This window comes from Ambystoma mexicanum, chromosome 7q, assembly GCF_040938575.1.
Source record: "Ambystoma mexicanum isolate Mex_15411 chromosome 7q, UKY_AmexF1_1, whole genome shotgun sequence".
In the NCBI taxonomy this organism is placed as follows: Eukaryota; Metazoa; Chordata; class Amphibia; order Caudata; family Ambystomatidae; genus Ambystoma; species Ambystoma mexicanum.
Genome location: NC_090941.1, coordinates 665,801,785 through 665,815,201, shown reverse-complemented (window position 1 = coordinate 665,815,201; position 13,417 = coordinate 665,801,785). Strand labels below are relative to the sequence as shown.

The window sequence follows — 13,417 nt, the reverse complement described above, 5'->3', positions numbered from 1 at the left end:
GCATGCCACTTTCCCTTGCCTTTAGGGATCCTGCCACCCTCTTTTCTCTGTTAACTGCAAGTTTGAAGGGGCTAATGGAGACCGAGTGCATTAGTAATCATCTGCTCCAAGTGCCACATTTCTGAGTTTCAGTCAAAGGTTTGCTCTTTTTCAAATAATTCCAAACAAAAAGTAATTGGGGATGATACTTTTATGAAGCCAGCTATATCTTGTCTGGCAAAGACCAGTATGTTAGTTATTTTTTTTTTTTAAGGCAGTCCAGCCATTCCATTCCCAGGAATGTACGTTGTTGCATAATTACAGTATTACTATTGTAAAACGCTCTATTTCATTGTTTCAGTAAAATTTAGGGTTGTGTGTTTAAATCTCATAGTGTAAATTGGATTTCATTTTGGTGGGGAATGTGCATCATATTGACCAGTGAACACTTTTGAAAATAGGGCCCAAATGCTTTTGATGGCAAACCTAGTTCTGTGGTCTGCTGGTTGCATACATCTGTGCAACTGGTGCTCAAGCCAGGAGCGGAACTGCTTGACATTCTATCTTATTGTCCTGTTGCTTTTTGCCAGCTACCCTGAAAGTGAGATGGCCGCAAACTACAATATTCCACCTGGTTTGCCCAGTTCTCTGCCTGCTGTGCCATCCACTCTGCTTAGTCTTATTTTCATTTCTTGCAAAATGAATACACAAAGCAAACTAGATGTTTACGCGAAGTAGTGACCAATAGTTCCATTCAGTCTTAAACATCTACAGATCTACTGCAGCACCATACACTGTAGTTGGCCTCCAGAGCTCGCTTCTGATTTACCTTATATGTTAGCACCTGCAGGACAGAGCTGGCTAACCCGAAGGACATGAGTGCAAGCGGAATCTGTAAGTAGCCATCCGTATTTCATGCCGGGCTGCTGCGCCTCTATCCAGCCTTCACCCTGTCCAACGAGGCAGTGCCCCAGGCTGATCCTCGACAACAACCCTACACCCTCCAACTCACCTGCACACCACCTGGCTCACCTGCTGGTCCTGGAAACAGTGATTTCCAATCACAGGCATACGAGTAATTACTTTATAAGGGAAGAATGAATTGCGCAAATCTGGTTCCCTTTAAAAATGAACTAAAAAAGGTTTGCTGCCACAGATGGCGGCTCTGAGTGCTAATGGCGATAAATACTGCTTTCATGGCTGCCCAGGGCTAGAATGCTGCGCTTGTGCCTACCTGACTCTGGCTCGAGGACTGTTGGCGACCCTGCCCTCCCTACAAAAGTTGTATTTAACACTATATATTAACAGTGACCTCGATGACCGGCAAGGGCCATTTTAGCCACCTGAAGATGACTTTTACCCTGTCTGCCGCAACACCATACTAGGTACTTGGCCTTAGACTATGACTTTCCCTTAACCGATTTGTGAAACGTCTGCAATTTCCCTTACACAGCAAGCATACAATAAATGCAACACTGACTACACAGAGCCTTGCACATTTTCAGAGCCTTTTTGTCAGACCTAAAATGTGTCCATTGATGCAGCTAACCTTTTACAGACACTCCCCTACTTAATGTCTGTCTTAAATGCTGTATTGTTGCTATTTTTTGGGTACAAATAACTTCAGGTGGCCTTAAAAATATGAGTACAAAATTGCTCAATAAGTTTGCTAATAATTTATGCTTTTGTACCTACCAACCATTTATTTATTTCATTTGTAAAGCACACATAAAACCCAGATGCATTGAGGCGCTGTTGCACATACAAGTCAGGTACAGGTATGGGGGGGTACAATTAGTCAGAACAGTAGGGCATAGGTGGAAGGACAGGGAGAGATGGGTACGGATACATAGGTTGCACAGTGATACATACATATTAGTCATTCTGAGTCGTACTGAGGAAGGGAGACAAAGGGGTATTTGAATAGATGGTCAAGGAGGGGAAATTGGAAAAAGAGCTGGGTTTTGAGGCCTTTGCAAAAGACCAGTAGGATTTCTCAGTCCTTAATGAGCAGGGGTTGGGCGGGAGAGTTTGGCTGCAGAAAAGGGAAAGCTAGCTCCTCCTGCTCTACATCTTCTCACTTTTGGCACAAGCAGTCGGTCTGAGTGGGGGGGGGGGGGTTGTTGTAGGTCTAATGGAATGGGCTTTTGTGATTTATTTATTTTTCGATGAGGTAAGGAGGGGCTGTATTAGAGAGGCCCTTGTGGACAATAGACAAGGTTTTCAAGTGGATCCGTTCCTGGATGGGCAGCCAGTGAGCTTCCCTTCTGGCATTGGAGATGTGTTCCCATGTTGGGATGTTTAGGGCTGGTATCAAGGCATTATTTTGACTAGCTTGTAGTTTTCTGATATTGCTGACGGATTTGCCTGTAAAGAGGACCTTGGTAGTCTAGTTTTGAGCCACTGACAGCCCGGGAGATGGTGAGAGTTGTTTGTGAGAGGAAGGGTCTGGCTGCATTAAGGACTTTGGTTGCATAAGCTGCGAGGATGCAATGGCGCTCACGTGTCTAGATGGGGATAGAGGAAGATGCAGATTGTCTTTACTGTTGTTGAGACTGGCATCACACACTGGTCGGTTTGGAAAGTGGTGTATTGAGGATTGAGACTTGTGGGCATGGGGCGAGCAGACAATACGAATGTCAGTCTAATCATTGTTTAGGCATAGGTGGTTCGCTGCCATCCATGCCTGGATAGTGTAGTAAATGTTGAGAGTATCTCTAGGTAGTTGCCTGAGAGTGGGGATTAAGATTGGCGTGTCATCTGCCTAGTTGGTGTAGGCTATGCCGGGGAGTCTCAACCATGCTGGTTGGCTCTCCATATATAATCGATCCCTTTTCAAGTTCCTTCTCCTTGTCTAAAAAGCTGTTGGTGATCTTCTTCAGTATGCCTGTTCACCATCTCATTCCCTCCACTCCGCCTTTGCACTCAACCTCGCTGTCCTCTTCCTTCCCCCTACTCCCTGCTGCTCCACTTGCTTCCATTGCTTCTCTACTTGTCCTACTGCCGAAACTCAGCTTACTTTCCAGGAGCTCCCTCTACTACTTTCTTCAGCCCATCCTCCATCCCCACTTCTCCCTCCAAATGCAGTGTAAAAATTAATTTAGTATATTTGTACAGTACAGCTCCTTAGTTTGAAGCACCTGTACTATATATAGAGCTTTTCGGCAATGTCTGTGCTAACTGTAAATGTGTTTTGGTCACTTATGATCGAAATGCACATCCCTGTTCTCCAAATAAAATCAATATAAATGTCAATTTACGTGGCGGTGGTCAAAACATTTCCTGTGGAACAAAGTGCATTCTAAGAGTCATGAACTAGAAATACCTCATTTTATCAACCAAAAAAAAAAAGGAGCCTGTTAGAAGCATTTTGTCTATTTGCGGGTGTGTATGCACAGTGCTGCGTTTATGTATTTAATGGGAACTATTTTTGAATAAGAGTACACTTGTTAGTGATTTACTATAAGCTCCTTGGCCTAGGTCTTCGGATGTACTATCCTGGTTTAGATACTGTTTTCTCTCAAGCTCGCCAGGCTCTCTAAATGATAGTGGCACAGAGCAGCCCAGGCCTATCTTTCTCAGGGGATGAGTGGGGTGGCTTACAGTTACAGTATAAATATTTCATTAATAGTAAATGAGAGCATGCACTGGCTCACACACCAAGCATAATTGGAAAAAAGGGTTGGCCAGCCATCCCTCCATGCACGGCTTGCAAAATCTACTAGCCCACTAGCGTTGGCGAGTAGGTTGTATTATTTGGCATTTATAAAGCACTCTATAGATCATTGGTATGATCTGAAAGCGCTGGTAGGTTGAACACCCACTGGAACCGCAGTCCAGGTCAGTAGAGCGAGATAATGTCGTAGGGTGCATGGGTGCACCAGTTATGTGTGCAGCTGATGTAATTTTCGGATGGTAGCTGCATCATAGCGTTAGGTGTGGTGGTGAAGATACCAGTTGAATGTGTGCAATCTGGTTGATGGACACCCAGACTGGGTTCTGGCTGGGTTAGGCCTGGAAGACGCTTATGTGAGCAACTAGGCTGGATTGTCATGGTATAGCTGCGTTTTATGAGGGTGATGAGGTGTTCATGTGGTAGTGTTTTCGTATGTGAACAGCTTGGCCAAATTTATCAGGGGTATAGCTGTGTTATAATTGTGTGATGGTGTATAGTAGAGAGTAGGCGTAGTGATGTGATGATTCATCTTAAAAGCGCCCAAGACCAGGCCGGTGAACAGGAAGGCAGGGGTACACAGCGGCACACAGTGACAGGGGGCTGGGCTTACAGTGACCGGGGGGGGGGGGGGTTGGGCAGAGGGATATATAGCGACAACATGGGGAACAAGAAAGCGGGATATACAGTGACAAACGGGCACAGTGGGCACACAGGGACTAGAGAGTAGGGCAATACAGTGGGATACATAGCAACATCATGTGAGCAGGGGGGCAGGGTACACAGCGACACATGGGCAGAGGGGCATAAAGCAACAGGGCTGAGCTTACAGCGACAGGACGGGGTGGCAGATGAATATAGTGAGAACAAGAGGGAGGGAACACAGCGATGCGTGGGCATACAGTGACATCACGAGGGCAGGGTACACAGCAACATACGGCGACACACAGGGTTTACAGTGACAGAGGGCTGGGCTTACAGTGACAGGATGGCAGAGGGATACATAGCGACATCATGGGGAACACAAGGCAGGGTACACAGCGACACGGGCACAGTGGGGGATATAATGACATCACAGGGGCTAGGTTGATGGCAGTATATACAGATACACGGGGGGGATAGAGGGGAGGGTGATGCAGTGGGCTATATAGTGACACCACAGGAACAAGAGGGCAGGGTGACATTGCAAGGGTGAAGTAAGGGCACGCAGTGACATCACGGGGACATATTACGGGCTGGGGATACAGCAGCCTAATGGGGGTAGGAGGAGTTATGATCTAAGGAGATCATTGCTCAGTGTTGAGGGATACGGTTGTCTATAGCCAAATCAGTGGGTGTATTCATTGAAGACATGGTTGGGGGTCCCATCATTGGGTTGTTGGAAGTTCAGTCGCATCTTAAGGTTGAGGTTGGTGTTCTGGAAAGAGCCACTTTTTAGTAATTTGTGGAATGTCATATAGTCTTGGGAATGTCGAATGTGTGGTGGCAGCGAGTTCCACAGTGTCAGGACCAAGACTGAGAAACAGAATCCTCCGATCCTGACAAGAGTTAGTGGTTGGGATCACTAAAAGGAGGGCAGTGCCTTATTTTAGGGTGTGGAGTGGGAGGTAAGATTTTAACTTGTCTTGCAGGTATAGTGGGCCAGTCTTGTGCACTACACGGTGAATGATGCACAGGGTCTTGAAAGTGGCCCTTCGTCCAACTGGGAGCCAGTGGAGGGTTTGGAGAGCCAGAGAGGTGTGGTCTCTTGGACCCAGGGCGAGGAGCAGTTTAGCAGCAGTGTTTTCACTCTTTGGAGTTTATTAAGGTGGTATGCCGAGACCCCTAGGTATAGGGTGTTGGCATAGTCCAGTCTTGACATTACAATAGACCGAACAGCGCAAGTCTGTTTGGGAAGGAGAGGTATGGGAAAAATGCATCTGTGAAGTTTGAGATGGTAGTGACAACATTTAGAGATGTTGTTGATCTGTCGGGAGAGGGTTAGGCCAGAGTCCATAGTGCACCGTAGGTATTTTACTGTGACGGAGGGGGTGGGGGTGTTGGCCCAGGGAAGGGGGCCATGGGAGTGGACGAGGTAGAAGTGTAGTGTTGCTGCACACCATGATTTTGGTTTAAGAGGAGGTGGTTTATAGTCCTCCATCAGTCGATATCTATCTAGGTGGCAGGCTTCGAGGTTGGGCTGGAGGTTGGAGTCTGGGTTGTGGATTTTAAGGATGATTTGTGTATAGTCTGCATAGTTGTAGTACACGATTATGCATGTGGATGATTCCAGGAAGGGTGGACATATAGAGGTTGAATAGGAGAGCAGATAGACATGCAGTACTCCAGTATTAACCGAGTGAGCAGCTGAGACAAAAGGGGAGAGGAGGGTTATTTGTTTCCTGTTGAGGAAGGAGGCAATCCATTTGAGAGCGGTGCCACGGATTCCAAGGGAGTGTAGACCGTCAAGGAGCATTGAGTGGTTAATTGTGTCAAAGGCTGCAGAGAGGTTGAGGAGAATTAGTGCAGCGCATCCTTCAGAGTCTACAGTTATCTTAAGATCATCCCAGATTGAGGTCAGAGTGGTTTCGTTTCCATGTCGTGGTCTGAAGCCTGATTGTGCGGGATGGAGGAGGTTGTTGGATTCCACAAAGGCGTTTAGTTGGGAGTATCCTGTTCGGTGGATTGTGTTCGAGATGGGTCTGTAGTTTTTGGGGCCAAGGGGGGGGTCGAGGGATGTTTCTTTAAGGAGAGGCTTGACATGCGCAATTGTGAAGGCACCTGGGAAGATTCCAGAACTGAGGGAGTCATTTAGTATGGTTCTTGCATGTTCTTCGGCGCAGGTGGGTGAAAATGTTTCTTAAGGACTGAGGCGGGGCAGGGGTCTAGGGAGGGAGCCAGAAGGTTTGTTAGCAGATAGGTCAAGAAACTCCTCTCTGGAGATCGGTCTGAAGGAGTCAAAGGTGGTTAAGTTGGCGGATGGGGGGGGGGTGTCAAGGAGGGAAATTGTTGGATTGGTCTGTAGTTGGAGGGGGTGGGGCAGTTTAAGGGATGTCGTCCTGTCAAGAGCGGTGGTGTAGACGTGGAGGGAGGGTCGCAGAGCAATTGCGATGGGGCAGATTGGGAGGAGGTGCCAGTGGGTTTGACGAATAGATGTGATTCTATGAAGTTCTTTGCTGCGGTTTCCACACTCGAGAGTTGTAGCAGGCTTTTTTGGCTTTCCAGATTTCGGCTTTGTAGTTGCGATGGTGCAAGGCAAAAGTGGATCTGTTGAGATTGGTTGGTTTTTTGCTCCTCACCATTTGCGTTCCAGAGACTTATTTAGTTTTTTGGCATTCCTCAGTTCGGGTGTGAACCATTTGGGGAATGGTCCATTGCGCGAGGAAGCTGGGCGCAAGGGGATGAGATGAATTAATGATTCATCGAGCCATGAGTCAATGGTTAAGGATCTGTCAGGGGCGGGTGGGGCTTCGGCCAGGTCAGGAAGGATCTTTACTTTGTTCCAGCATTTGAGGTGGTGTGGGGAGGCCACGTGGGGGGTAGGGGGAGGGATGGTATGTGAGAGAATGGAGAAAGGCACGACAAAGTGGTCGGAACAGATGAGTGGTATGGAGCAGATGAATCTGGTCATGGGAGCTGAAGATGGCATCTAGGGTGTGGACTTTAGAGTGGGTTGGACCAATCATATGGAGGGAGAGGTTGAACGCATCAAGACTGTCGACCAGTGGATGGGTCATGGGGTTGGTGAGAATGTCCAGCCATATATTGAAGTCTCCTAGGAGAGTCGAGATGGGGTGATTCACTTGAATGGTGGCTACAGAATCACAGAGGTTGGTTGAGAAATGTCTGTCGTAACCAGGAGGTCTGTGAATGAGTAGGAAGCTGTGGGAGAAAGGTGGAGGTAGTGAGTTTAACGAGCAGGAATTTGCATGATGGAATATATGTCTGAGATTCAACGAGTGAGCCGGAGAAAAGAGATTTGAAGATAACTGCCATGCCGCCGCCTCTTGAGAGTCTGTTGAGTGGGATGAGCGTGTAGCCAGGGGGAATGCTTAGTGTGCAACGGGGCAAAGTCGTCAGAGCCAGGTTTCAGTGATCCGGTTTTTCAAAGTAGAGGAGGTCGAAAAGTCTGTTTTTCACTACAGAGCAGGCATTAAAAAGGATGCACTTCGGAGTGGGGTGTGGTCATCGGGGGGGGTGTCACACTTCAAGTCAATGAGACTGGGAGAGTAGTGGTAGTGGTGGGGGGTAGGGTGCCGGGGGTTCTGAGTGACCAGGGATGGGGTATATCAGTGGAGGCTGGGAAGAGTAGGCGGGCTGAGGAGGATATGTGAGGGGTGTGGGTAGAGCCAAGGAGGGGTGGGCGAGTGGGCAGATGGTCAGTGGGTGAGTGGGGGGGTTTAAGGGGAGAGAGTCTCAACGGATTTGGGGAGTCCGGTGGGCAGGGTGAGACGTCGAGAGAGAGGTTGGAAGCAGGGCGAGGGCATGGGGGAGTGTAATGAGGGAGGGATTGGGAAGCTAGGTTGAGATAGAAGTGGTGAGGAGTGACAGTCGAGGGGGGGGTGGGGTGGGCTCGTTTTCTACTTTTTCTACTTTTCAAGGTATTTCGTGCAGTTGTGGTGTGAGAGGTTGGGGGTGTTGGTGCTGCTTTTAGAGAAAGGAAGGGATCAGGAGGGGGGGCTACAGAGGGGGGTGTGGGAGGAAGGGGGTTGTGGGCGAGGGGTCTCCGAGGTAAGGGGGAGAGGGAGGGAGGGATGTTCGGTGGAGGGTGAAAGGAAGGAGATGAGGGTTTGAGTTGTTTGGAGCGCCATCGGGCTCCTCTGGCTTGGGAGTTTGATGGGGGGTGGGGTATTGGAGTTCTCAATAGCGGTCAGAGGGAGGGTGGGCAGGGATGAGATTGGTTGGGAAGGGGGAGAATAGGCTTCTGAGTACATGGGTAGTTGGCGCCCAGAGTGCAGCTCTGATGAGTTCGATGTGGGTGGTGGTAGGAGATTGGGTGAGTGGCGATATGCTGTAGTGAGGTGGGTGGGGGTTATTTACAGTTGTCCTCGGGGAAGGAATGGTGGGGGGGCTCGAGAAAGTGGGTGCTAGAGTGCGGGTGGTGAGCCTAGGGGGCTGAGTGAGGATGGGGGGGAGCAGGGGATTCTAGGGATGTGGACGGGCGTGAGAGGTGGATACTTGCGAGACAGGGTCTCCATCTGGTGAAGGGAGGGTGACCTAGTGGAGGTAGGTGGGTCCCGGATGTATTGCCTGTTCTTAGGATCTGGACGCCGTGGGCATGGGAGAGGATTAGGAGGTTGGGATAGGGTGGGGGTCAAGATGAGGAGGGGGTGCTTGGATGTGTAATCAAGTGAATTACAGTACTATCTCCGGCGGCACTTGTAGTTGTAGGGGAGGCACCGCAGTAATCTATAGAGCGTATTAAGTGGATGCGGAATAGGCTAATATGGGGCAATTCGAGTCAGGCAGAAATGACACAGTAATTTCTTGTGCGCTCTCTGGATGTAAGCTGGCTTAGGAAGGACAGTTTCTAGGCGTTACTGACTGTCGGAATACAGCACAGTAATCTCTAGGTGCACACTATCTAGAGGTGATCTAGGCATTTGGGCTGGCAGAATACAACGCAGTCACCTCTTGGACACACTATCTAGATACAACATATGCTAACGGAAGCAATTTCTAGGCGATTCTGGCAGTGTACAGCACAATGGACATAGTGGTAATTAAAGTTCAGCAATCCTAAGAGTGAGACAGGCAGGACCAATCACAATTTTAGACTGGCAGAATACAACTCTGTAGTAACGAAGGCGCAATAATCACAGTATTCTTTAAGTGCACTAACTAGATGTGACAACAGTCTTAAGGGGCAGAATACAACACAGTAGTCTGTGAGTGCACTATTTAGATTTGGGACGGGCTAAGAGGGTATAATACAAACTTGATATCTCTTGTGCACACTAACGAGATGCTACCAGGAATAGTTTCTAAGCGGTTAAACTGATAGAATAAACACTGAAGTACCTTAGGCGCAGCAGTCTTGGGGGTGAGATACAGGAAGGGAGCAGTACAGTGGTTTTAAGGGTGTACTGTCTAGGAGTAGAGAAGGAGGTGGTAGTTTTAGGAGTTAGTGATGTATACCTTTTACCACAGGTCGGTCTGAAATGCTTAGCAAGGATTGACGTAGACTAACATTGCATGAGGTTGGGTGTTTTGTGAGGTGGGAGTGGCCTTGGCTACACTTGCTTTGTTTGTTGAATGCAGGTTGATGGCTGGCCACTGGCTCCCCCTGCTGATACCTGCAGACACGAACTGGAGCCGCCTCAGTGGGCGCTGCCCTTTGCTTTGGGCCCTTCGCTACATGGGCTGCCGGGCAGAAGGCTGCCCTTGTAGGCTGGTTTAATCCAAACACACGGAGCAAAGCTCCAATCAGGACAGAGGGGCAGTGGGTTGGTAGGCGGGAGGGGTAGGAACCAGTAAGAGGGAGCTTGGAAGGGGAAGCAGGGGTAGAGCGGTTCTAGGCGCAGACTTTATTTTTTTCTTCAAATGGTCAAATTAAACGCACGGCAACAGCATGCACAAGGGTGGCCTTACCTTGCTTGTGGCGGCAAAGAGCCGGGCAGAGCCACGCAGGTAGCTGGACCTAGGGCACATGGAGCAAAGCTCCAATCAGGGCAAGGGTGCGGGATGGTAGACTGGAGGGGTGGGAACCAAAAAGGAGCTTGGAAGAGGAAGCGGGGTTACCATTTGCATGATACTCTACCTTGTTGGCGACTGGGGATGTAAAACGTTTACTGCAAACACACTTCAGTAAATGGCAAATACAAGTTTCTGTGGTGCATACTTGACAAAACTGCACCAAATATGAAGTGTGCTTATGATGACCTGCACCATTTTACAAAAAGTACTGGTAAATATTTTGTCACCAGTCACCTTGCGGAAAGTGCATTTCTTAGGTCGGGTATGTAAAGTAAGGAACTCTCCCTTCAGATCTAGGGGGATTTTTAAGAACTTGCAAGGCCTACCTCCATGTACACAGGAAGGGCTTTCGCACAAATAAGTGAATCCACGCTGCCAGTCGGAACTGGTTCCAGGCTGACTGGAGTCTCAAGTCTTGGGATGCAGACATCCGGTGTGCACCTCTACTTGTGCACGCAAAGTGGGATGAGGGATACACATGTGACCCCTCTGGTCTTTGAGGCAAAAAAAGCCTCCATTTTGTGATGTGGAGGAGGATGTCCAAGAAGGACCCAGCCAGGTTTCTACCATGTGGAGAAATTTTACATGGCCGAAAGACACCCAGCCTAGGCACACGATGAACCAAGAAGAACTTCCTCTGCACTGCTATGGGGTACATTTTGTGGTACGCCTGTCTGAGGAGACCTAAGGACTCTTAAGGTGAAATACATAAAAACCGAGCTACGTTTTGTCAGGCTTGGGATGAAACCTAGCTGGAGAAAATAAAATCCAGAAAATTGAGCAAAAAGTACAGGGGCTGCTACCAAATCAGGTAAGAAGTGGGCTATTTACATAATCGTTTTTCCACCCCTTCTTTCAGCATTAGTTTACACATTGATTTTCACTTCCACTGTTATGCTGCATTTCGCGAATTTCTTATTCTAAAAAGTTTATTGAACATTCCAGTCAAACATTGAAAGATGTGTTCCCTTTTTATTTTCAAGGAAAGCAGTTGAAGAGCTTCTTACCGAGGCAAAGCGTGGGAAAAGTAGAGCTGAGACTATGGGTCCAATGGGCTGGTATGTTAAAACATATTTATATTTATCCATGAATACCACTGGTTTCATTATTACTGCATTGTTTTTCATGTTCTTAATCTTGCAAACTATTTCTTTCCTCCTATTAAAGTTCTTAATCATTTCTTTCATTAAAGTTGTATTTAGCCATGGTCTATTCCGATCTACACCTAAATCAGCAATATGGAAAACCTGCACACTATCTTGTTCTGATAGCATCAGAAATAGGCCTGCCATACTTTGTTTCCATTATCTCCACTTTGCGTCGTACATTAGCATATATAAGACTGTGCAAATGGATGTGCTGGTTATGATGGAGCCCTATGATCTGTAGATGCTCTCCTTTACAAGATTGATCTGTTATAACCATTGAGATCTGCTACTTTTTCAATTAATAGCTGCCTCTTTGGTGGGCTCTCTCCCTTCTGATAATGTCAGTATGTTTGCATAGTAAATACCTATATTTTCCTGCTTGTTTTTACGCAGTTTTTGTTATTTGACCTATTGAGATGCAAATGCAACGTCCCAAACATAAGGGAATGTACAAGTTAAGGAAATCCCTGTAGCATGAGACATAACCACACAGAAAGCCAGCCACCTTGCACGACATAGGCCTTATGTGAAGCTGACAAAGGGATAGACGAATGTACTGAGCAGTCCATGAAGAAATGCAGATTAGAAACCTGAAGCATCTAATTTATGAGAGTGCAAAGCTTGTAGAGTAATGTAGGTGGTTAGTAGTATGTAGTAGTGAATTAGAAATAAGATAGACTTCTAAGTAAAGGAAGGAGACAAATGAGTGTGGAACATAAAATCATGTTTTCAGCCGGCATGTAGCAGCTGGAGTTTGTGCCATTCTAAAATAAAATGCATTTCGACAAGCAGCCTTTTGCAATATTTGGAAAACTGGGACACATTCACATTTCTTGTGGTAAGATGCACTTCATTCCTATTTTTCTCGGACCCTGCAAGAGTCATGGTCTGAACCCTTGAGGGAAGTTGAAAACAGCTGCACAGGGATTGGTTAGAAGCAGAGGGTGCAGCAGGTTCCAAAACCCTAATCTAGTGTGTTCTTACACATGGCTTAAAACCAGCAAGATGAAGACTACGTTTTGGTTAGATGTGCACAAAGTTGATCAGGCAGGAGAAAAACCCCCTGCCCCCTGGTGGAAAATGGGCACTTGGACCAAGCAACAAGTGTACTTTGTCAATAGAGGCAAAACGATACCTCTTTAAATGCAGGGAATAAAGTATAATATCATGGAAAGATGGGGAGGGGGGAAATGAGTGACCCTACTGTCTCACAACCAACTATAATCATAACATCTACTGATTATACACACATCCACATACAGCTGTAATTTAATATTCGCACATGGTCCTGGAGTAGCACAAGAAATCTGCCACATGAGATCATGTACTCACACAATTGGAAAAGGAGATGTTCGGAAAGGTGAAACATGTTTCTGAAGACCAGTCTCAATATTAGGTCATTTGTACAGTCACTAGCTGAGAACAATCAGATGGTGCCAACGTTTGAGTCTCATGACAAAGCGATGGAACACTCCAGGTTGGAATAGCCAATGGGGATATTGAGTTACATGTTACAAAATGTAGTAATTTACATCGACCAATTGGGAATGGGGAAGCTGGATAACCTGATTATTAGGTCATTGTTTAATAGAGTACATTAGATTGGTCACAAGGGGTAGTTTAGGCTAATAGGGCTAGGTGTTCTTATAGATTTCTTTTAAGGACAGCAACCAATGTCCAATCAGGTGAGCAATAATTTACATGCATTGCTAAACGTTGTTTGGCGGGGGTGCTGTGGAGTAGCCATCCAGTATGGCGGCTTTCAGCTGAGCTCTATCCAGATGAGTTGTAAGCCGTGGTGTGGGCTGGTGCTGTGGAGGTGGTGCAGGGAGAGGGAGAGCTCAGTGACGATGCAAGAACACCTCCGCTGCACTGCAGGATAACCTGCTTGCTCTGTGGGCACCGGCTTCACCTTTGGCACGGGACGCCCACTGCAGCTGAC

At 47.3% G+C, this 13,417-nt stretch overlaps 1 protein-coding gene across 1 annotated transcript in view; it reads left to right on the top strand.

Annotated features, from left to right (window-relative positions):
- The window catches only part of POLR1D (RNA polymerase I and III subunit D), an 81,100-nt gene that overhangs the window by 16,151 nt on the left and 51,532 nt on the right, over positions 1–13,417 (top strand). The window contains exon 2 of the mRNA XM_069639046.1: positions 11,311–11,385. Coding sequence (XP_069495147.1) covers positions 11,311–11,385 — 75 coding nt within the window. The remainder of the gene's footprint in view (positions 1–11,310; positions 11,386–13,417) is intronic.